The following is a 22,928-nucleotide window of genomic DNA, read 5'->3' on the forward strand; positions in this document are numbered from 1 at the left end:
AAATTAAGAGCTCATTAGATGCCGTCCAGATAACACACTGATGAGCCAAGAAGGATTTATAGAACAGGCTCCTACTTTATGTTGCTGTGTTTATTGTGCAATCTTGCGCAACGGGCCTTGGAATCGCTTCCTGGGGGGTCGATGTTGTTGTTGTGTTTTTAAACCGAAGTCACGGACGAAACATCTTCGCACTTTGACACAAGCAAGACGATCTTGTAATGACAGTGGCATTGACCGTGATAATGTCCTCTTGAATGGCAATGATAAATGATGGAGTGATTATGGAAATGCTAAAACCTACGGGGACTCACACGTGTGACAGTTAATTATCTGGAGACATAAAGCAGGTGTTGACATCAGATTGACTGATTTATTTAAAGTCACCTTGCGTGTGATTTTCCCCCGCTTCCGACCCACGATGACCTCCAGATAAGGTGACCCTCTTCCATCTTGCAGGATGCTCGTCCTTCTCTCTGGAGTGTAGAGTTCACTCACTCTGTCATGCTGTCATGTGGACACTGATGTCCCTGACACTGCCGCCAAGACCCATGACATCAGTCTAGACTCTTCTATGCTGTTGGCTTACAAACCAGGGACTTCCCCGTCCTGATTGTCTGTGCTTTCGTCTTATAAATTTAACCCTTTCACGGTGTGTTCTTAGTTCATGAAAGTTAATTGTAACATTTTGGTTGCCTAAAAATTTATTATTCAGCATTCGGTTGTACTTAGCTCCACCCTCTCCTGTCGCTTCTGGTTGCAAAAAAACTAGATGGCGACAGCCAAAATGCCGAACAAGAGGCTTCAAAACCTTATTCCAGTGGGTGACGTCATAGTGAATACATCCACTTCTTATAAACAGTCTATGATACCTGGATGATTTAAAGGTACAGTCCGCGGTATATCATGGCGAGTCATCCCTGGTTCGTACCAGACTATTTTCCTACGTTAACACTCGAGGAGGTTACTGTATTGTCAACGTTGAGATCACAGTAGACAAAAAATGTCACCATTCTAGATCATTTTTCTTCAAACCTTTTCGTCTATAGTCGATGCTGTTTGTTCAGAGTCTCCCGCTGACATTACTTTACATCCTGCCCCCTCTGCTCATGGGCTTGATTACATCATGTGGCCATGTAGCGTTCATTTCTGAGGATGTGAACACAGGATAGGCAGGGCGGCCAACAAGCACAAAATGAAAGCATAGTTAAAAGCAAATATATCAGAGGCTTCAAGAGCCCTGCGGGGTAATTCAATGAATAGTCCAATATCATAAAAGACCTTGAAACCCTGAAAAAAAGAATACATTTATTACATGTACAAAAGGTTTCCACGGTCCTGTGACTGAAGCGTTTCCTTTTTCTGTCACATTTTGTACATGTGATTCTGTTCATTTTGCATCTGAATAGCCGCTTCTATTTAAAAGTACACATATCAGATGGTATGGTTTTATACATTACATATAGGTAGATCAGAGCTTTTTAACTGCAGTCTATAATTTAATGCATGAACTCAGCATTTGCTCGGACTTTATCAGAAGTTATAAGAGCATTGTGTGACCACTGCACTCTAGTGTTAACAGGCTTATTTACCCCATCCCAACTCCACCTGAGCATCAATAAAAGCACCAGGGCAGTTGTTATTGTTTTTACTACATTTTTATGACTACCCTCCTAGCTTTTTACTCCCCTCTCGCTCTTTATGCATTCCTCTCATGTGCCGCCTCTCTTCACGGCTTTACAACTTCTTCCTCTTTCTCTTTCTTCCTCCCTCCATTGTGTCCCACCCCTCCCTCTCCGGAAACAGGAAGCCCGTAAGGAGAGTTTTCCAACTTTTCATAGAATGGGGAGTGATGATGAAGCCGCTGAACTCGGCGGGACACCCAGGGTGGGTCGTTAGTTTGCTTCCGCTGTATCATTAGTGTCCATAACAAACACATTATCTCCCGCTGAACCACCCCTCTTCCAGGCCATTCAGGGTGAGAATTAGACTGTAACAAGCAGCCGTCCCCTCTATATAGGTCATCTACCGCTAATGACGCGCTCGTTGAAACGCACACCGAGGGGATTGGGTTTGGGTTCGGGAAACTTACTCTGCTGTTTTGGATGGGTCAACAGAATCACTTAGCAGCAGGGAAATTACCACAGAGATTTTTTTTTTGTTGTGTAATGGGTGCAGGTTGGGAGCGATTAAGCTTTTATCGCCTACATGGGATTGTGGTAGTTGCAGCAGTGCTGTATGGCTAAGGGGCATTTCCCTTCACTGATTCTTAAGCCTGAAACAACACATGCCCCACAAGGAATTGGTGCTAATTTGACTTCATAGTGAGTACATGTACTTTTTTATTTGAAATGTAATTATGAAGCAACACCAGAAAAAGCATGCAGATAATATTGAATTTCACACGATGTCCCCGATTATCTAATAACAGAATAATCAGCGTCAGCATAATTACATTTTTATTTAAAAGGAATAAAAGCTGGAACACAGAGACTCCACATTAACAGCAAGAACCCTGAGTATTCTCACACTTTCTACCTGTACCTAATACATGAAGGTCAAACTAATCATGGCAATTCATTTTTTGCCTCCACACCGTCGACAGCCTAGGACGTAGGCATTATGTTCGGGTTGTCCGTCCGTCCGGCCGTCGGTCTTCTTCAATGGCACAAACGTCCACTTGAACTCAAGGATGAACTGATTACATTTTGGTGGACAAAGGTCAAGGTCATTGTGACCTCACGGCCGTCCCATTCTTGTGATATTCCAGGAGCGTCTGGAGGGGATTTCTTCAAATTTCGCACAAACGTCCACTTGGACTCAAGGATGAATTGATCTGGATTTGGTGGTCAAAGGTCACAGTGACCTCACAAAACATGATTTTGGCCATAACTCAAGAATTCATATGCTAATTATCACAATGTCACACAAATGTCTAACAGGATAAAATGATGAAGTGAGGACATTTTGGACAGGCATGGCTCATCATCATACAACCGTGAGGCGGTAATTCTAGTTTTTAATAATATAAACATGTCATACTGATAATAATTCTGTCACAGCCATGTTATGTCGAGGCCGCTGCATCATAATGGAAATATTTATGTTGAAGTCCAGAATGTACATGCATGCATATTAATGAGGACCCAGAGGCAGCTGTCAACAGACGGGAAACAAAAGGACTCCTGTGTAGAACACATGGATGATGTGTAATTATGTGGTGGTCTGTCAACACGGTCAGGTTTCAATAACGTGATTTTCTTTTTTTTCTATTTTTGCCACAATCAAAAACACATATGGTAAAACCGCATTTTATGAGATTTTATTGTGGGCATGTTATGGACAAGTATGATAAATAAATGTACTTATGTGCGCTGAAAACAATCTTTGCCGCAGATCTCCACAAAAACATGTCCAAATGTTTTAAAAATTAGCGTGAGCCCATCTGCTGGTATTGTGGTTAACTGACTGGAAGCACACCCTGCTCGACCCTGTGTAACTACGTAAAAGGTCCATGCTACTTTTAAACCCGCAAAACCCTATTTATTTGCTTGTAAATGTGATGTAATTATAGGATTGTCATGTTAACACCTCATTAACATCACATTTGATGATCGCTCTGACACCTTTGTCAAATGGACTTTAAGACAACAGGTTGCATTGTTCCCAGAGAAATTTAGTCAACGTGTAATTAAACATATTATATGTGCAGCTATCAGGCAGAAAGGGAGATTAATGAGAATTTAATCTGCTCTAGTCAAAACAATTGAAGCAGCATGGTTTTTAATGTGTCTGAAAGAACACAATAAAAAACATTGATTTATTCAGGAATTAATCAGCGTATATAACGTGTGTATGTATTTGTGTATGTATTCTTTTTCTCACTATTTATTTCAGAAACAGCAGCATAGAGAACCTGCGTTTTGTGACAGAAAGGGAACTAATACTCCACATCAGTGTTTTGTAATTGAAAATCATTGCATCAGTTCCACCACTGAACCTGACTGATGTCACATAAATGTTGATTTGTTCTGAGTGGCTTTCCCCCGCACAACACTTCCATTATTGCTTTTTTATTACTTTTGTTGTTGCCGTTTCCCATTGAGAAATAATTCTTTAATATGTATTTCAATATTTCCGCGGCTCTCGCCTCCGCCGTGTTGTCGTTTCTCCGTGACAGAGCTAAGGCGAGGTATTCCTGCTGCAGTTAAGATATATGACGCTCGCGTCGCAGTGTGGTTTCACGTGGCAGCCTTAGTGTTCCCCGGTGAGCGGTGGCACATTAAGGAATAACAAATGAGTCCGTGACCCGGGGTAGTTATTCAGGGTGTGTTTGCGGAGCAGGCAAACAGCGTATGCTATTTGCTTTGCAGTAGATTCATAAGTGAAAATTGCATTGTGCCTCCATTTGGAGAGCAGGTGATGGAGTGTGGAGGGAAACAAAGAGATTGTCACTTTCTGGTTTCTGATGATGCTGTACCACTCTGCTGAAGGACCCACACATCCTGCCTGTCATCTTAACACAGAATCTGGCTTGTCAACACACCGTATGTGTCTGCTATTAAAACTAGATCGAGCTGTGAGTGTGTGCAAGTGCTTGAGGGAAAGTCTTCGATGCATGCTGAAGTGCATGCATGTGACCTCCTCCCTGTCCGTAAACTTCGATCCTCTGACCCAGCCGCTCTCGTAAACACATTCTTTACACCGACATGTGTCTGAGGAGACAGGCAGGGAGGGAGGGGTGCATGGATGCGGCCTTTTGAAGTCACTTAACATCCACAGCTACGGCTCATTTGACCTTTGCACCGTGGAGTTAACGTGCATGACGATTTTATGATGCGGTGAACCCCGTCGAGGGCAGCGCCGACGATCCTATGTGGCGAAGCTCTGGGAACAGCGTGCGTTGAGTGAGAGAGCATGTTGGAGACACATGGGCGTTTTAGGAGTTTTTAAAAGCATAGGTCACTGTGTGTGCAGCATATCTGTGAACCTAGAGGGTTATTTCCCAAGCTTTTGGGTCAGGCGTTCCCCAACAGTTTTACCATAGATGGGATAGCATTAAGGAATTTTTTACTGCAGAGCAAACGCCATGACTGTGGTGGATTCCTGACTCGTAGTTCATACTAGACATAAGCATTAGAATGGTTATTTTCATGTTGTTGGGATGGTACTTGGTGCTTTTTCAGTACCACCTTGGTCGAGGTTCAAAGCGAGCTGAGCCAATTTTAGTAGGGGGAGTTAAAACACTGCAGACCACTGATTGGTCAGAGAGAACCATCACTAGGCACAGGACGTCCTGCACACACCCGCCATTTAGCCAAGCTACCGTCAATAGCGATCACAATGTTTTTATTCACTTGACCCAGATCTTTAAAAAATGGCACCCCGCAAAACTACGCCGTACACTACGACGAAGTGCAGACGTTCCTCTGTTTGGTTGCTGATGAAAGGACAGATTTTTGTCGCCACAATAGCATCATGACTCTGCAAGATGCAGTCACGAAACTTTACAGGTGTGTAGTTTTGATCAAAAAGAAGGCAGAGTTATCAAAATGTAATCGACAACCTGTTATATTGTTAGTTATTTGTTGGTGTTTCAATAATGGTTGCAATAAAGCGAGTGTCTCGTTAAAGATGATGTCACGGCAGTTTCAAGCGGCGGCGTTGCGGCGATCATCTGAGAATCCAACATCCACATTGAGGGAGTACTATAGACAGTGGAAAACAAATTGACATAAGCACCTGGTACTGAAATGTGAGTTGAGTCGAGCAGAGCCATACCAGGCAGTGGAAACACAGCAACAGCAATCCCTCAACTAGTGATGTTTAAGTTTAGTGTTTTTCAGTAGATTTGGTTAACTTTGTGTTTATATTACTGCCACTAAAGCTGTACATTTTAACCATCGACTTTTCTAAACGCTTGTTCAGTACTGCAAAACATCAGCCTCAGATTTATTTTCTATCTAAACACAGATATGTGTATATATATACAGTTTTTTCCAAATCATTTCTGTCTTGTCAAATTAGCCAAACTGCTCCACAATATTTTCCACGTACCCCCTTGCAACTGCAGAACTACCCCCCCTGTGGGACATAAACCACTGAACTAGAACACATGGGTGTTGGGAGAGCCTTTTAAAGTCCATGGGAGTCCGGCTCCATTTACTATAATAACACAGACCAATAGTCAGTGGTCCAACACTTTGAGTTCTACAGTTCCTTTGTTCAATTGCTCATACTTTTTTGTTTTGTTTGTTTGTGGAACTATTTTGAGTAGTTGAATTAGGTACTCACACATTTCACTTTTATAGTTCAAGAATCCAAATTACCACTCCTCCACATACAGTAGCTGAATGGAAAGGCCTGACCTATCATGAATGGCTACTAGGTGTGAAGTGCACCATCATCATGTGTGTTCACCAGTAGGAACGTTTGTGCGCATTGCCCCCTTGATAAAATCAGTGTTCCCCAACAAAAGTAGCCGAGCACATTGTTCCTCTTAAAGCATTTAGTTCCACTAAGCCACCATGAAACATGCAGAATACTACTGCAGTGTTAGAGCCCCACTAGCTCTCCATGGACTACATTATGTTTCTTGGGTGACTGGGGAAAGCCCACGCCGCCAAGTATCAAAGCCTTATTCTGGCATACTGCCCTATACAACAGTTACAGGATGTCATGTGTTCAGTTTGGTATTCTATCTCATCTCAGCCCAAAGTAAATCATCAAGTGTTCCCAACTATGTGGGCTACATAGAATTAGTGTAATAGTGATTTGAAAAAGAGAGGTTGAGCGAATGCAGGGGAGAAAAGGAAGAGAAAAGCGATCCGTAATTTACAGATACAGTGGGTTTCCTGGTTCAGCCCGCAGAGATCCTCATGTTGGTCAATAGTGGAAATCAAACAGCTCGCCACCATTTCCTTTTAACACCCCCTTTCCTCCTCTCCAAAACCAAAAACCACCACCAGCACTCTCCGCCTCCACATGATGTCAGCCAGGAGGAATTCAATCTCAGAAATGATATCATGAATGATGCATAAGACGGAAAAATGCATTTACCCTGGCGACAACACAATGAGCTGTTGTTGCAAACACCGTAATGGAAAAATATGAAGGTTACGGTGATGAAAATGTATTATGAAACCAAGAAGACATTTGTGAATGTTGTCTACTCCTGAGCGGAGGGAGCACGACCGAGGACATAACCACAGCTTATGAGGAAATTCCTCAATATTTCTACAAAGACCGGGATGAATTTGACTTAAGGTCCTCGGGGACTGTGCGTCGCAAAGAGCGTCTTTGCATGCATGTGTGCCGGCCCACTTATACTATGCATGCATGAGTTTTGTCTCCTTTCGCTGGAGTACGGGGGTAAGGCGGGTGTGCCCGTCTTCCATGTTAATAATGAATTTTTGATATGAGCTCCACATGAAATTTTAATCTCTGGAATATTAGCTCACCGAGGGAGATACAAAATCAAATCAGGGGGTCGTGATTAAGCGGGTGAAGCGCACATCGACCCATTTAAATTCACATTAACCTGGCATCAAAATGTATGAGCCATGACACTGATGGCAGACATAATTTAGTGGTGTTACGTCTGTTTTGCAAAGTAAAGGTGTGATCCCTCCATCACACATCTGTAAAAAGAAGGAAATGACACTTGATGTGGTAGATGGTGCTTCCTGAATATTCAGAAATGTTAAAGGATAAAGCTTTTTTTTTTTTTCTTATGAACAAATCCCTTGAAAATACCAAAAGCAGCAATGTATTTCTCACATTAACAAGCATTGCTTCTGTAGCCAAAGACTAATATAGCTTATTCCTCTGCTGAACACCTCCATTGCTGTCGAAAAATTATTAAAAACTCGTCAATGAGCCGCGGTGTTGCACTTGGTGACATCTGTATCTCATTACGATGAACATGGGAGCTGCAGTTAAGTTAATTCTGAGTTTCACATCCACCGTTCTGGTGCTGTAAAAACTCACCAGAGCACCAAATGTGTGTTAATCAGCAGCTGAAAATAATCCCCAATAAATGCACTATTTGCTCCTGTTTGAGTGACATTTACTAAAAATCACGTTGCTCTGCTATTTGAGGAAATAATTTGGCCTTTTTTTGTATTCGGATTGTCCGTCCGTCCGTATCATTCTCGTGAACACAATATCTCAGCAACGCCAGAAGGTAATTTCTTCAAATCTGACACAAACGTCCACTTGGACTCAAAGATGAACTGATTAGAATTTGGTGGTCAAAGGTCACTGTGACCTCACATCCGTCCCATTCTCGTGAACGTGATATTTCAGGATCTCAAATTTGACACAAACGTCCACTGCAAGGATGATCAGATTAGATTTGGTGATTCTAGTTTTAAAATAAAACAATATTTTTATCCATTTAAGGTGCATTTTGAACAGATAAAATATGCATGGTTAATTTGCGATTAATCCCGATTAAATGTTTTAATCGATTGACAGCTCTAATTAAGATATGAACTAACACGTTGTTGGTTTTGGTTTTGATTATTCGTGGGATTTGTTGACAAGAGAAATACAGAATTACATCAGCGTGACACTTTAGCTTATTCAGTGTTTGAAGCTGTTAAAGTGGCACTCAATCTGTATTTCATGGCCGTGATCCACAGAAAACATATTTCAGATCTCACACCATATCAAAATTCATATGAAGGGTTTGACCTTGAATGTCCTCTATACAGCTTATGATCCTCCTTGTACCTCTGCTTGGATTTACATGCACCAGTGCAGTTAAATGGCACATGGAAATACATACCAAACACCAGTTTTATGCCATAGCGCTCACTGTGCCTTACGCCGGATGATTTCACCAGCTCCGCCAGCAGAGAGTAGGCCAAGCTGAGAGAGTTAGTAAAACAAAGCCCCACCGCTGTGTTAGCAAACTCAAAGGCTCAATAATGTATCACCCACTTTTGTTCCTTCCACAGCATCTATCATCTCAGCATAATACAGAGGAGCGAGAAAGCCATTTTCCATGAGCAGTAATAAGACAAAGATTGACTGTGTGTGTGCGTTTGAGTGTAGAATCGCATGTACGTGTGTGCATGGGCTATGAGTTTGTGCATGTATGAGATGCAGTGCTGTGTAGCAGGACTGCGTAATTATGCGAGTAGGTCTTAAAACCAAACTAAACACCTCAGTGCCTCTGGGCCGCCAGGACACACTTAGTTGTCATTGGCTTGGATTGCACTCATGGGAAGAATTCCGTGGCTGAATAATGTGATGTATTAAGCTGTGCTCTGCAGCAACGTATGGTAATTTGTAAGATTTTTTATTTAATCAGGTAACATTGTATTCCAGCCAAATGGAACACTGAGTGAGCAAGGTGAACCTCTAATCTGGCTCCCGAGCTTCATATTCTGCTATTTTTATCTTTTGTATCTTGTGAAAAAAAACACATAGTTAAAAAAAAAAAAAAAAAACATTGTGCCCTGTGACAAACTTTGAATTACTTTTTGTTGAAAGTAATACTGAGAGGTTAATTAATGGGCATAAGCAACCATCTGTTGGGAGAGAGTGATCTTGTTGAGCATCCTAATGACTGATCAGTTTGGTAGCTGACAGTGAGGATGATGACAGATACACGTACATAAATAGATTGTTTTGACTAAGGGCATTTGTGCAGTACGATCCACATTAAATACAGTTTCTGTGTCAATGTCATTATTCAGTGTTGCCACAATCCCCATGTGCTTTGAGTGATAGCAGGCCGCCAACTCAATATTGATTGCCACAGCCTACCTGGTCTCATGTTACCTTACATTAAAGTGAATCCAATGAGTGTAGCGAGTAGCGTGTCATTTGGAGCAGAGTCAGTGCGTAGAGTGTGTGTGTATGCTGGAAGTGAGTAGTGAAGCAAAAGAGAGAGAGAGCGACGGCGGCAACGGGAGCGAGTAAGGTTATGGACTCCGGCTCAAGCAGGAAACGTTAGTTTGGTTTATCCGTTCTGGGCTACTGTAGAAACATGGCGGTGGCGGACTCCGTGGAGAGAGGACCCACTCCCTATGTTGATATAAACGGCTCATTCTAAGGTAACGAAAACACAAAAAATCTTATTATCAGGTGATTATACACTAAAGAAAACATAGTTATTAATATTATATTCCATTTCTGCTAATAGATCCCCCTTTAATATTCCTCCTTTAAGAAAAAACTGAATGGAAATTTGAAAAAATGCCAAAATATTACAAAACGTTTTTGTAAAAAAAAAAAATGTTTTCTACATTTACACTCCTCCAATTACGGAAGCCCTGAGAGGCAAGTGAGAAAAAAATTCTAGTGATCCATTTGCTAAGTTTGATCTAAATTGTTTTCTCTCCTATGTTTAAAAAAGAATAATCCGTGAAACAGGTGGAGAAAAAAGGTTTTGTCAGGATCATATTTCTAAGTTACTTGTTTTTTCATCTGTGAACATTTTTTGGAAGCTGAAAACATTTTTCTGTCAGGATCATTTTTCTAAGTGTGTAAAAAGAAAACCTATTTTGACTGATGAAAAAAAAAAAAGTACCTTAGAAAAAGGATTCTGGCAAAACTTTTTCCCACCTGTTTCACGGATGGAAACAATTTTTTTAAGGAACTTCGAAAGATTGTCCTGGAAAAACCTTTTTTTCACCTGTTCTTAAGTCGAAGAGAAAACAATTTAGGTCACTTAGAAAACGAATCACCAGAATTAGTTTTTCTCAATTGCTTCTCAGGGCTTCCGTATCCAATTCATTAGAAATCCCCCCCAAAAAAACAGTAGGGGTGATGTAACATACATCTGAATCACAAGAGGGAAATTCATTAATTAAAAAAGATAAACAACAAAAACATTTCTTATCAGAGAAAGTGCAATGTAATGCCATCGGTGTTCTACCTCCTCTCACATCCTCTTGAATATATTCTCGTACAGGTTTTGATGGAAACATACTTGAAATGTGTTTTATCAGAAACATAACTTACTCTGTAATCACTCTCAAACCTACAGGTGTACATGCCAGGGTGATTACATCAATGCCACCCACAGGAGTGACTCACATTAGAGGAAAGATTCAGTTCAGTTCCTTAAGCTCTGCGACTGTATGTTTGCATTCTTTATCTTAAACCTCTGCCAATAGCCGTTTATCGCAGCACTATTAAACAATGTTTAAATGACAGGTGTTTTAAGCTGTTTGTTCAGACGTAATATGGTAATTGGATTGAAAATGGCTGCCCTGGGTGATGGCACGGATCCTCCGCCTCACATCCCTTTGTTTCCAACAGAAGGTTTGAATCAGGGATGTGGATTTCGTCAGCAACCCCCCCAGTGAGCAGAAGGACTTCACGCGTTGCCAGCTTGCACTCTCGCCATCGTCATTTTGCATCATGCCATACTGTTCTGTGACTGAGCGCGTCTAGGTCGGAGACGTTTGTGCATATGTTGGATTGTAATGTGCGTTTGTATGTCTCGGCGTGTCTGCAAAGTTTCATCGTCTGTCTGTAGAATCTGACTTTGACGAATACATAGAATTGCTTGGTTTCTCCCAATAGATCACGATACATAACCTATTCTGGTATAAATATCAGCCTATTAATAATACTGTTAATACAAATTTGAGAATAATTCAATCCCCTTAGGGCCCCGATCACACAGAGACGCTTCATTAGAGATACGTCGCCCACCAAACCAATGTTTTCCTATGGTACAGCGCGCCTGCTGTGCGCTCCTCTCTAGCGCCGCGCATCGCGTTTTTCTAGAGGTTTTTAGACGTGCATAAAAGTTAAAATATTCTAAATTTTTCAGCGCCAGACGCGGAGTCACACCGCTCGTCTTTGTCAAACTTGGCCCAGGCAGCCAATCAAATCAAGTGAGAGGCGGACTTTACTACTACTTTTGCTTTACTACTTCTCCCACCAAACTCTGATCATCGCCATGAAACCTTGTGTGCACTTAGTAGTTCTTAGTAGTACCACGTAGTTTCAAGCCTCCTGCAGCGTGGCCCTGTATCTCCTCTAAGTGTCTACAGCAGTGGACAGAGGCAGGCTGTGATGAGGACACGCTGTAATATAAAGACTCGGAGTGCCACGGGGGAGCTAGATAGCAGACAGAATGGCGGTGGAGTGTTGAGGAAGCGTTTGACAACATTACCTCTACAAAGGGAAGAGTAGAGTGATCCTGCCATCGGCTCATCAGTGGCAACAGTAAATGTGGAGGGGCTCATCAAAGGGCAGTAAGCTGCCCGCCCGACTTCGCCTGCTGTTGTCTGACCAGCTGACTAGCCAGCTGACGGAATGATAGCTCCTTTGTAGTGCTACACCTTTTTGTCTCTCAATTTTCTGGCCCCTCTCAAATGAAACTCTTTTGAAGTGAGTCGAAGCGCTCATATGCTTCTCCCCTCTCCCAGATCCCGCATCCCCCTACTCCTTCCTTCCACTCGCTTGTCTTTTGAATGCATTTCTGCAGACTCAGGCTCCCACAGCAAGATCTGAGTGAGGATCCTCAACCTATATACAAGAAGAAGAGCACAGGAACGCTCCCTCTGGCATCTGCAAAACTTGTCAGCAAACACATCCTCGCAGCAGCAGCAGCAACACAGCAACTGCTGCTTCCTTGCAGTTTTCTCCAACACGGAACCCCATTGTCTTTTCATTTAATTGTGCTCCTTCGGGCGGCTGGTTAGTCACATAACAGGCCAGAGTGGCATACCTGAGGGAAGCGAATGGTGTGGTGTGAAACTAAGGATCGGCATTACAGTGTATACGCTCATAGACATGCACACACGGCGCACTCGTAGAGTGTGTACCGGTGCTTAGAGGAGCGGCAGAGAAGCCCTGTAGAGCCAATTACACATCCAGCTCTAATGTCTTGACCAAGGTGAATGGATAGAGGAGGAGAGGAGAAAGAAGCATGATGGCAGTAGTGGGGGAGGAAGGACAAACAGGAGTGGATTGATGGAAAAGGTAAGCAGGAGGAACGGAAGAGAGACGGCTGGAGGGTGCTCAATAGGGCTGGGATGATACACCCATCTCCCGAGTCGATACTATCACAGTAGTAATGTTTTATACTTGTGGTGAATATAATTTATCAATCTTATTTCCATGTATGTGTTTTGTATATACAGTTCCCTTTGTTAACACCTTCATTTGAAAACCAGACGTAGTCACACGTGTATACTTCCGCTAACTCAGCCAAGTCCGTCTCTAGCTCTCCCGTCAGCTCCGTTCTCTTTATACATCCATGGTCAGCTCCATCGGGGCCGCTTGAATGCATGTAACATAAATGTCAGTATATGGGTGCTCTACAGTTGTAGCGTCGTCCGATTTGACCACGGAGATGAGAGTGACGGCTGGCTTGACCGCACGTATAAATAAATAAATAATAAATACATTTTAAAAATCGCGATAAATGGGTGTTACAATTTTTTTCCCACCCCTAATGCTCAAGTGAGTCAGAAATGAAAAGTGTTAACAACAAGTTGAAGAAAGCGAGGCTACGGAGAGGTCAGTGGTATGAACAGGGGGAGAAAAGAAAGACAGAATGGGGTTAAAGGCATCTGGGAGAAGAGTGAGTGTTGGCAACAGAGTGAGGGCAGCTCTGAGTCTCGACACGGCGTTAGATGGAGTGCCCCCAGTCAAGACAACATATCTATCTGTCTCACTTTTATTATCAGTTAAATGGATACAGCCCTGAGAGCCCCATAGGCGGAACGCGAGACTTCTAACGGTTGACGTCTCTTTTCCCTCAAGCGTTGTCAAAGGCAACAAGGCCTCCCTTTAATGTGTTATATCTGCCTGTCATGTCAGCTGCCTCCGTCTTTTCTCTTTCTTACCTTTACACTCTTTCACCTTTCACACCATGACCTCCCATCTTCTCTTCTTTCTTTTTTTTTTCCTTAACCCAGATCTTTTTTTTTCTTTCCGTTAATACTCCCCCCTCCTCCTTCCCCCCGTAGCATAGTAATGTTCTCAGGAATTACAGTGAGGTAAACAGAGCAGGGTGTCGAAATGAAATAACAGCTAGAGGGCTGTCAGCTCCAGCGAGTGGGCCATCCGTCAGCGGGAAATGACACGTCCCCACCACCCCCCCCTCTCCTGTCACACACACACAGTTGGATTGCTCCCGTCCTCCTGGTGGCAAGGTGAAGGAATTATGCTCATCAAAGGCGCAACGCCGCCTGGAGCCTTTCCATTAGCCTTCTACAACACCGGTCAATGGCGAGGGGACGGACACAAATGCCATCGCGCACACGAGAAGCATACACACATAAAGCAAAGACAAATCTCGCTGTGTAGATTTGATGGGACATAATTACTCTGAGATGGGATATATACACAGGTGCACACACACCTCAATTACCGTCTCATTCATAGCCTGACAGCAGAGCGTGTGCGAAGGCTGACATTAAAGGAAATTAAATCTCCTGGTGGGATGGGGCAGCCCATCTCACCTCCCGTCAAAACGCTCCCATTTTCCACTCCTCCCCGTAACCTTCTCATCTGGGTATTTAGGGCTTTGTGGTGCGGAACATCATCAAAGAGGGAACTTAGCGAGGCGGCCGTGCGTACACGAGGCCTCCCCGCGCTAATCCCCCCCCAGCAAACGGAGCCCTCTACTATTAGCCCACGCGCACAAATTACCGCCTCTGTCGCACTCTTTTCACCGCGTGTGCTGTCACACAGGAGAAAGCGCTTACATTCAAAAAGCGTGCGCACACACACACAAACTCTCGTATCATTGGCTTAGCCCAGTGACTGAGTCAGTCAGTTACCTCTTTGATCCAGACCTCCTGTCTGCGCTGGAATACGAAGCCTATTTGACATAATCCTGAAAAACATTGCTTCACATAACCGATGGAACTCAAAAGGAAAGCACAGCTGCACGGCTGCACACACCAAAGGGACTTAGCAGGAGAGTGACACGTGTACAGTAGATTTTTTTTACGGGCAGATTTAATTAAGCCTCATTCACTGCCAAATCCTGTGTTATACAAACTCCTGTGAGCTTTTTCTGAAGCACGTAAATGTGACAAACCTGCAGAGGAAGGAGGAGTTTAGTTTGCCCCGAAATTGAGTTCCTGGTTAAAGGAGAAAGCGGTTTTCCCGCTTTCACGGCGGGCACCGGCTTTCTCCCAAAGGCTTTAATCAGATCAAACATGTCCTGTCAGATAAGACGGCTAATTAATCAGGGGAGGGACCAAGTCTTCTCCTCTGACAGATGGAGAGATGGAGGCAGGAACGCTGGTGGAGGCACTTCCTCTCCTCCTCCTTAACCTCTTCCTCCGTCGTCAACAGAAAGCAAAACAAGAACGAGTGAGACAGTGCTGCCTCTGGCGAAGCACAGAGAGTCTGTAAAGATTCTCAAAGACGGTGTTTACATGCAGGCTGCAACTGAAGTATCTCCACAACCCCCAACTGAGAAGAAGACAGGCATCTCTACTGACGTTGCTGTTTACAGTACTGCATGTATGCGTTTGGAAAAAGATCACTGAAAACTCTTGTTTCTTATCTTTTTGCATTTATTTGAGGCTGAATCAGCTGAATTGAAAGTCAACTTGAACTGTTAACACATTACAAGCATCACCGTGGTTTAGGAATAAAAACTTTAGTTAGTTATGTGCATATTTTCTTAATTTAATTTGGGCAAAAGTCAGTTAGTTCCAGAGGTGGGACACAGTCATTGTTTTGCAAGTCACAATTAAGTCCCAAGTCGAGACAGTCAAGTTTCAAGTCAAGACAGACAAGTACCGAGTCAAGTCCCAAGACAAGTCCCAGGTCAAGACATACAAGTCCCGAGTCAAGACCCAAGTCAAGACAGTCAACTCCAGAGTCAAGTCCCAAGTTAAGACAGATTAGTCCCGAGTCAAGTCCCAAGTCAAGACAGAGAAGTCCCAAGTTAAATCCAGAGTCAATACAGACAAGTCCTGAGTCAAGACAGCCAAGTCTCGAGTCAAGTCCCAAGTCAAGACAGAGAAGTCCCAAGTTAAGTCCAGAGTCAAGACAGACAAGTCCTGAGACAAGTCCCAGGTCAAGACATACAAGTCCTGAGTCAAGTACCAAGTCAAGACAGATATGTTCCGAGTCGTCCCAAGTCCTAAACTTTGAGTTTAGAGTCCTGAGTCATAATGCCTTCTTCACCAAATGTCATGCGGTTTTAACAACAGAGTAATGATATGTTCAATTTACAAAAATCATGAAAGCTTTTTGAATTTTGTAATCTTGAAAAAAGATCTGAATAGTTAAGTGTTAAGTCGACTTGTTGGGAATGAATAGTGTCAAAAGACTCAAGTCCAAGTGAAGTTACGAGTCATTGGTGTTACAGTTGACTTACAATTCTTTTGGGATTTGTTTTGAGTCTAAAGTCATCAAATGTGTGGCTCGAGTCCAAGTCATGTGCCTCTTGTCCACACCTCTGCTTAGTTGTTCTACTTGTCCTTGCTTCTCCTCTTCTCTTGTCTTGTTGCCAGTTCTTTTATGATTTATGAGACTGGACTTAACCGGTCCAATAGATAGATCTAGCAGCCTTCTTTATTACAGCATAATAGTGCCCAACATCACACACATTACTGCCTTTCTAAATGGCGATGGTCCTTCCAAAGGCCCTCCACTGCTCACGTTATTGATCTAAACTGGATTCATATGTAACCTCCTCATACCAGAGGCTGTCATTCAGGGTGAGAGGGTATTTCACTTTTTATTCATTGCATTAAATACATAAGTGCAGTTCACAATGGCAACCTCAAAACACCCATTCAGAATTATCCAAAACAATATATTTTCTCTCAGTTGAACACATTTAATTGACTGACCTACATTTGAAACAGACGATACAAGATTAATCCTCTGCAAATACCTGTGAGCTGAAGTGGATATAAATTGCAGTATTCACTCATCACATTACGCTGGCCACCAACCACAGCATGGAGGCCTTTTTGTAATATTGCCTCTGCCCTTGTTGGCTTTAACCGGCGGTGGTCCTGGCTGCTGTTGGAGGAAACGTTTGGAGATGTGGATGTTGGATAAAGAGGAGATGTGATGAATGGGAGCTGCTAACAGATCAGAATCTGGCCGGCTGCCTGATTGGATAGCTTACTTGCTGGGTGGGAGGATGGATTGAATGCAATCTGATATGTTAGTAAAGAATGTGCTGACGTGCATACAGCATCATAAAGATGCGTAATTAGAGATAAGGATGATATAATGTAGTTTCATGCTTAATTTAGAGACTGGCTGACTTGTAGCATAGATGGATTGATAGCTGGTTGACGTACATGATGGCTGCCTGGCTCGGTGACTGATTGGCTGGTGGGGCTGGGGCTGCTGTTTACAGCTGTTCTACTGTAGAGCTCACAGGGCCCTCTGCTACCTCCGGCTCAACCCACCACCAGCTGTGCAGCTTCACCTAGCTAGCAGCAGCCTCTGGGCACAACAGAGAAAATGCTGTTGTACAATACACACTACACAGCTTCTCACTCTGTTTCTCTTTCAACTTAAAGGCCCAGTGAAAAGGATTTTCCAACCCGTTCTTACTCTCAACTCGTCAAATACCGACACCTGGTCAGTGGCCCAAGGCGTCTGGTACCGACACACCGAGGCAACCTTTAGCTTCTTTATGAGATCTTTACAGTGCCAAATTTCGGTACCTGAGACGCATTTGAGAGCCAAAAGCGCTGGTTTATGTTGCACTTTTCAAAACTTGACGCTGACAACACTTTCTGCAATATTTATAATACAAAATGCAAAGCTGGCCAGGGCAACACGTTCTCATGTGCTTCCTCCGAGACACACACTGACCTGTTGAGTGACAGGCTGGAGGTTGTAGGTACGGGTTTGTCAGGGAAGAGGAGGGAAGGGTTTTATTTTGTGTGGTAAAATGTAAACGAAATGTCCTAAATAAATTACAATGTTGAAATTGAGAAGTTAGGACTTATTTTTACAATTGAGATTCGACATTTTTGTTATTACAGAGAGATTAAAGTACCGAAAAAAGGTACCATTGTGTACCAATACCGAATTCCAGGTACCGGTTTAGGTTCAAATGTGAACGCTACCCAACCCTAGTCAACGTTGACTTATTTTACCTTATTTTTGTTGCGTAACATGCGTACTTAACTAATGCAACGTATGTGAGTTAGATAACAAATGTACTTATTTTACGTAACAAATGTACTTATTTTAATTTACAATCTTTTCCTAAGCCTAACTAAGTAATTTTGTTGCCTAAACCTACCAAAGTAAACCTAAAAACTAAGTAAACCTACGTTGGAAGTTTATTTTGAAAAGACACTGCATGCATGTAAGGAGTGGAAACTGAACGTTTCCTGTGAACACGAACAACTTTTGAATTATGTTTACAAACCACAACAGACGTGGCGGACTCCGTGAAGAGGACCCGCTCCCTATGTAGATATGAAGGGTTCATTCTATACTAACAAAAACACAACCATTCTTAGTTTCAGGTGATTATATACTAATGAAAACATAGCTATGAATATTGTATTATATTTCTGCTAATAGATATAGACTTACAGCCTACACACTGTCTGCCTCGCACATACAGCCAGAGGCACAGTGAACTATTGGTACATCCATATGTCATGTGAGCAGATCAATGTGTGAATGAGTGTCAGTAAGGCCAAACGTCATGTGAGTTCGGCCAGAGTTTGGTTCCACTGTTGGCAGCATTGCGACCTGTTGCATGATGACCCATGACGCAGAGCTGATGCATATTTCATACTTCCTACACTTGTTGGTGATACATTATTTCTCATCTTTTCCCTCACCTTTTCCTCCCCCTCTCCTCTACCCACCTTCCCCTACTATTCTAACTCCTGGCCCTGCAGCAACAGGAGCAGGACCCCACCAACCTGTACATCTCCAACCTGCCGGTGTCCATGGATGAGCAGGAGCTGGAGAACATGCTGAAGCCACTGGGTCACGTCATCTCCACGAGGATACTGAGGGATGCCAACGGGGTCAGCAGAGGAGTCGGCTTCGCCAGGTACACAATACTAATGCTGCTACTATGGAAGCAATCATTTAATGATAATAATAATACAATATCATACTAACCATGCATATTTGTTGAGGTTAAGATTCGTGTCCCCGTCTTTCTGGTACTCTATGGACCCGAATACGTAACCATGCACTGGCATACAGGCACACACTTGCACTTACTATGTGCATACACACATTCACTCTAGAAAAGACACTTGTGAGGTGAATCCTGCCTCCAGGCAGTGGAAACTTTAAAAGGTGATTTGTTTGACAAGCCTGTTTGACAGTGCGTCTGCCACTGGATGAGTTTGTCTTTGTTCATGCCTGTGCATCAGACTCAGTGTGTTTCTGTGTCTGTACGCACATGTCTATAGGCTTTTACAAATAAAGATGTTTACAAGAACCTTTTGGTTCCTGGTAGAACCTTTTATAAAGGTTCCACCTGGAATCCTTTCAGAGGGTTCTACCTGAAACCCCACATAAAGGGTTATACCTAGAACCATCTGTGAAAGGTTGCACCCTGAACCCCCTATGAGATGTTCTACAGAGAACCCTTCTATGGCGCAATGGTTCCACCCATAACCCTCTCTGCAGGTTATATCCAGAACCTTTCCACCTTATAAGGGTGCCACCCCAGGGGTTTCTACCAAGAACCTTTTTATAATCCATGGTTTTACTTTAATAGGTTACCTGGGGCCATGAGAACCACGTCCAGCAGCCTTGGGCCTCATGTGGCTCGGGGCTGATGTGGTGCAGCGTAACCCACAACAATCATGGTTCACAATCACAGTTTTTGGGAGTGTGTGGGCTGGGAGGATCTTTTAAGACCCATGCTTTCATCAATCTTTGAAGAACTCTTTCTTCCAAAAGGGGTTCTGTGGATGAAAAGGGTTCTTAATGGAACTCTTAAGGCCTTTGCACACTAAGTCCATATTTTTCGTCCGAATTTGTTGCACATTTAAAGAAAAATACAACCTCACATAGTGTCAATCACGTTTATACACCAACTCCGAAACTTTCGTCTGTCATTTAAGTTTTCAGAACTGGTTTGATTTTCTGCATTTTTTCGCAAAGGCAGAAGAGGGTAGTTTGACCACTCAGAGTCACCGTCCCAGCAAACGTCATCATCCAAAATGGCATGATAACATTCACTTTGTCTCCCAGCACAAAGCACTTTACGATAAAGAAATAAAAGAATACAGAGATGCAGAATTTAAAGATAGATTATGGCAGGTGATTGCAGAACAGCTTGGAATCGGTGATGGTTGCAAAACAAAGGATGTATGAAGGATTAGACAGCAGTGATTGTGACCTAGGCAGCTAAACGATAGCTTCTTGCTAATGTCATTCATTCTTAAGCCCCGTTTCGGACTAGAGCTATCCATCGCACCCACGTAATTAATTCAGTTTTGTCTTTTATCGCCAATTTTCGCAACAAACAGAACAATAAAACGCATCTGACTCAGTGTGCAAGGTTTCTGTGCGTAACGTTTTTTATCAGATGACACAGATAAAAAAGCTCTTTAGTCTTACAAAGAAAAAAATTTACTTCACAAAAGGGTTCTTCAGAATCAATTGGTTCTGGGTAGAACCTCAGCCCTTCAGGATGAACCCTTTTGGAACTTTTATTTCTAAGAGTCTACTAATGGATGCTTGGGCCAGTACCTTCACACATACCTGTAATTAACCCCTTGTCCTTCCAGTATAGCCTCATATGCTATATATATTTCCACCACCAATCCCAACAACATTGCATGCTTTATTTCTTTTTCTACTTAGAAAAGTTTCCACTTCAGCTTGTTAATCCCCCAAAGTCATAAAGCGCTCTGTCCTTGTCCTCGGCAGCAGCCACCGGGCTCTCATTCCTCTCCACACATTCCTCCCTTGTTTACCCAGAGGAGGCCACTGACGGCCACAGAGCCGCCATCTTGCAGGGATTTTTCTTAATCACCTGCTCTGGCTGAACTCCTCTCCTATTCCCTGCTCCATTACCGAGGGTTACAGCAGGACCGGCGAGCACAAACACACACGGGCACTTATGCACAAATATGAGCATATGCACAGACTGGCCTCTACACACGGGCACGCACGTGCGCACATTATACCGACACACGCATTAGTGAGCACGCACGCACACAGACAGGTAGGCAGCCTCCTGCAGACCAACAAGCAGAGCGCGGCAACAACCTGCCACGGGCCACCTGTTCAAGCAGCCCTCGGTGGGAGACATGATGGAAAGTGGAGGAGAGAGAGAGGGACAGGAGTGTGAAACAATGGCCGGGCAAAAAATAACTAATCATAGAGGTTATTATGAAGAGAAAGATAAGGTGATGGGAAAGGAGAAGGCAGCATGAGACGGAGAAAGATTGAGGAATAGAAAGTGAAACGAGTGAGGGTGGGTGTCTGGGAGAAAATGTGAGTGAGTGAGTGGTGTTTGGGTTAGATAAGGAGAAAGGGGAGAGAGGTATAGAAGGTTTTATTGTGTAATTGATAAGTAGAGGTCAGGAAAAAGAAGCCAGAAAGAGATCTGAGCAGAGGAGCAATGTATTTTATGAATAGTAGAGCTCCCGTTAGCTGTGTCAACAGACAGACAGACAGACAGACAGACAGCTGCTGAGGGTTGGGCCATGAGGGGCATTAGAGAGAGTAAACCGAGCTAAGTGTTTGTGGGCCGATCCATTACTGTTATCAGAGCCCATTACTCCAGCCCCAGCACTAATCATTGCAGACAGCAGCACCTGATGCCATTAACCAGCAGCTACACAGAGAAAAGCCAGCCTGCCTCTCCGCCTACCTGGCTCAACGGCTACCCCGCGAAAGTCGCTCGACAGACAGTCTGGCCGACCGGTTTCGTTTCCCGATGACTGCCTAACAGCCCGTCTGCCTTATTTACCCCTCGTCTGCCCACCCGTTTTTCTGTCTACCTGCTTGAAACAGTGAAGGAGAGACGGCGTTGAGGAGGAGGCAAACAATGAGTAGCCAGAGGGAGTGTGAAGAGGATGGATAAAGAGCGCTGGAGAATAGCGAGGGAAGCTGAGCGTCAACACTTCCAGTCAGAGAATCACTTGAAGCTCTGGAGTAGGGGGTGATGGGTTCAACCTGTGATTTTCAGCCACTTTTTTAAGATGGACAGCAAAAACACCACAACAAATAATCTCAAAACAGCTTTTTGTTTTGATAATGCACTATACAACAACAAGCACCAAGTGGAGTGTGCGCTGTGTATGAGAGAGGTAGCTTTGCTTCATGCAGATCCTCTCTGTGTCACTGGGCTGCCTCCTAAAGTGAAAGCATTATGGAAGGGTAATTGGCATGTTTGCGTAACTGTGCACATGGATTTGGAGCATTATGATAAATGCATACAGATTATATGTAAAGCATAAACACACTGTGTATTCACTTCACTTCAATGAAGCTGTGTTGGCACGATTCTGTCATCAAGAAATGTAGCCAAAGGCATATATACAGAGTAAAATAAATAATTCACTAAAAACAAGTTATGATGTACTGTACAATACAGGGAATAAAACAAACACTGAAACTAGGGCTGTCAAAGTTAACGCAATAATAATGAAATAAGCAAATTATTTTTAACGCCACTAATTTTTGTAACGCATTAACGCAATTTGCCGAACCTTAGGTTGTTGCTATGCAAACTAACGCAAAAGTTTGGCGAGGAAAAACTGTTTTGTGTTGTTAATGGATTTCCAATAATAAATATATACACACATTTGCATAAAGCAAGTATGTTTTCCCACTCCCATGTTGATAAGAGTATTAAATACTTTACAAATATCTCTTTACGGTACATTTTAACAGATAAAAGACAACAGAAATAAAATTGTGTGATTAATTTGCTATTAATCGTGATTAACTATATTAATCGATTGACAGCCCTAATATAAGCTAACCTGGCCAATTTTTTGTCTTCCAGAGATTGTAGT

The 22,928-nt window shown here is 43.1% G+C and overlaps 1 protein-coding gene across 7 annotated transcripts in view; it reads left to right on the forward strand.

Moving 5' to 3' along the window:
* The window catches only part of rbms3 (RNA binding motif, single stranded interacting protein), a 345,383-nt gene that overhangs the window by 230,532 nt on the left and 91,923 nt on the right, over positions 1-22,928 (forward strand). For all 7 annotated transcript variants that reach the window (XM_074613699.1, XM_074613700.1, XM_074613706.1 and 4 more), the window contains one exon: positions 18,831-18,988. In XM_074613699.1, the coding sequence (XP_074469800.1) occupies positions 18,831-18,988 (158 nt within the window). The remainder of the gene's footprint in view (positions 1-18,830; positions 18,989-22,928) is intronic.

Source organism: Sebastes fasciatus, chromosome 17 (assembly GCF_043250625.1).
Source record: "Sebastes fasciatus isolate fSebFas1 chromosome 17, fSebFas1.pri, whole genome shotgun sequence".
Classification (NCBI taxonomy): Eukaryota; Metazoa; Chordata; class Actinopteri; order Perciformes; family Sebastidae; genus Sebastes; species Sebastes fasciatus.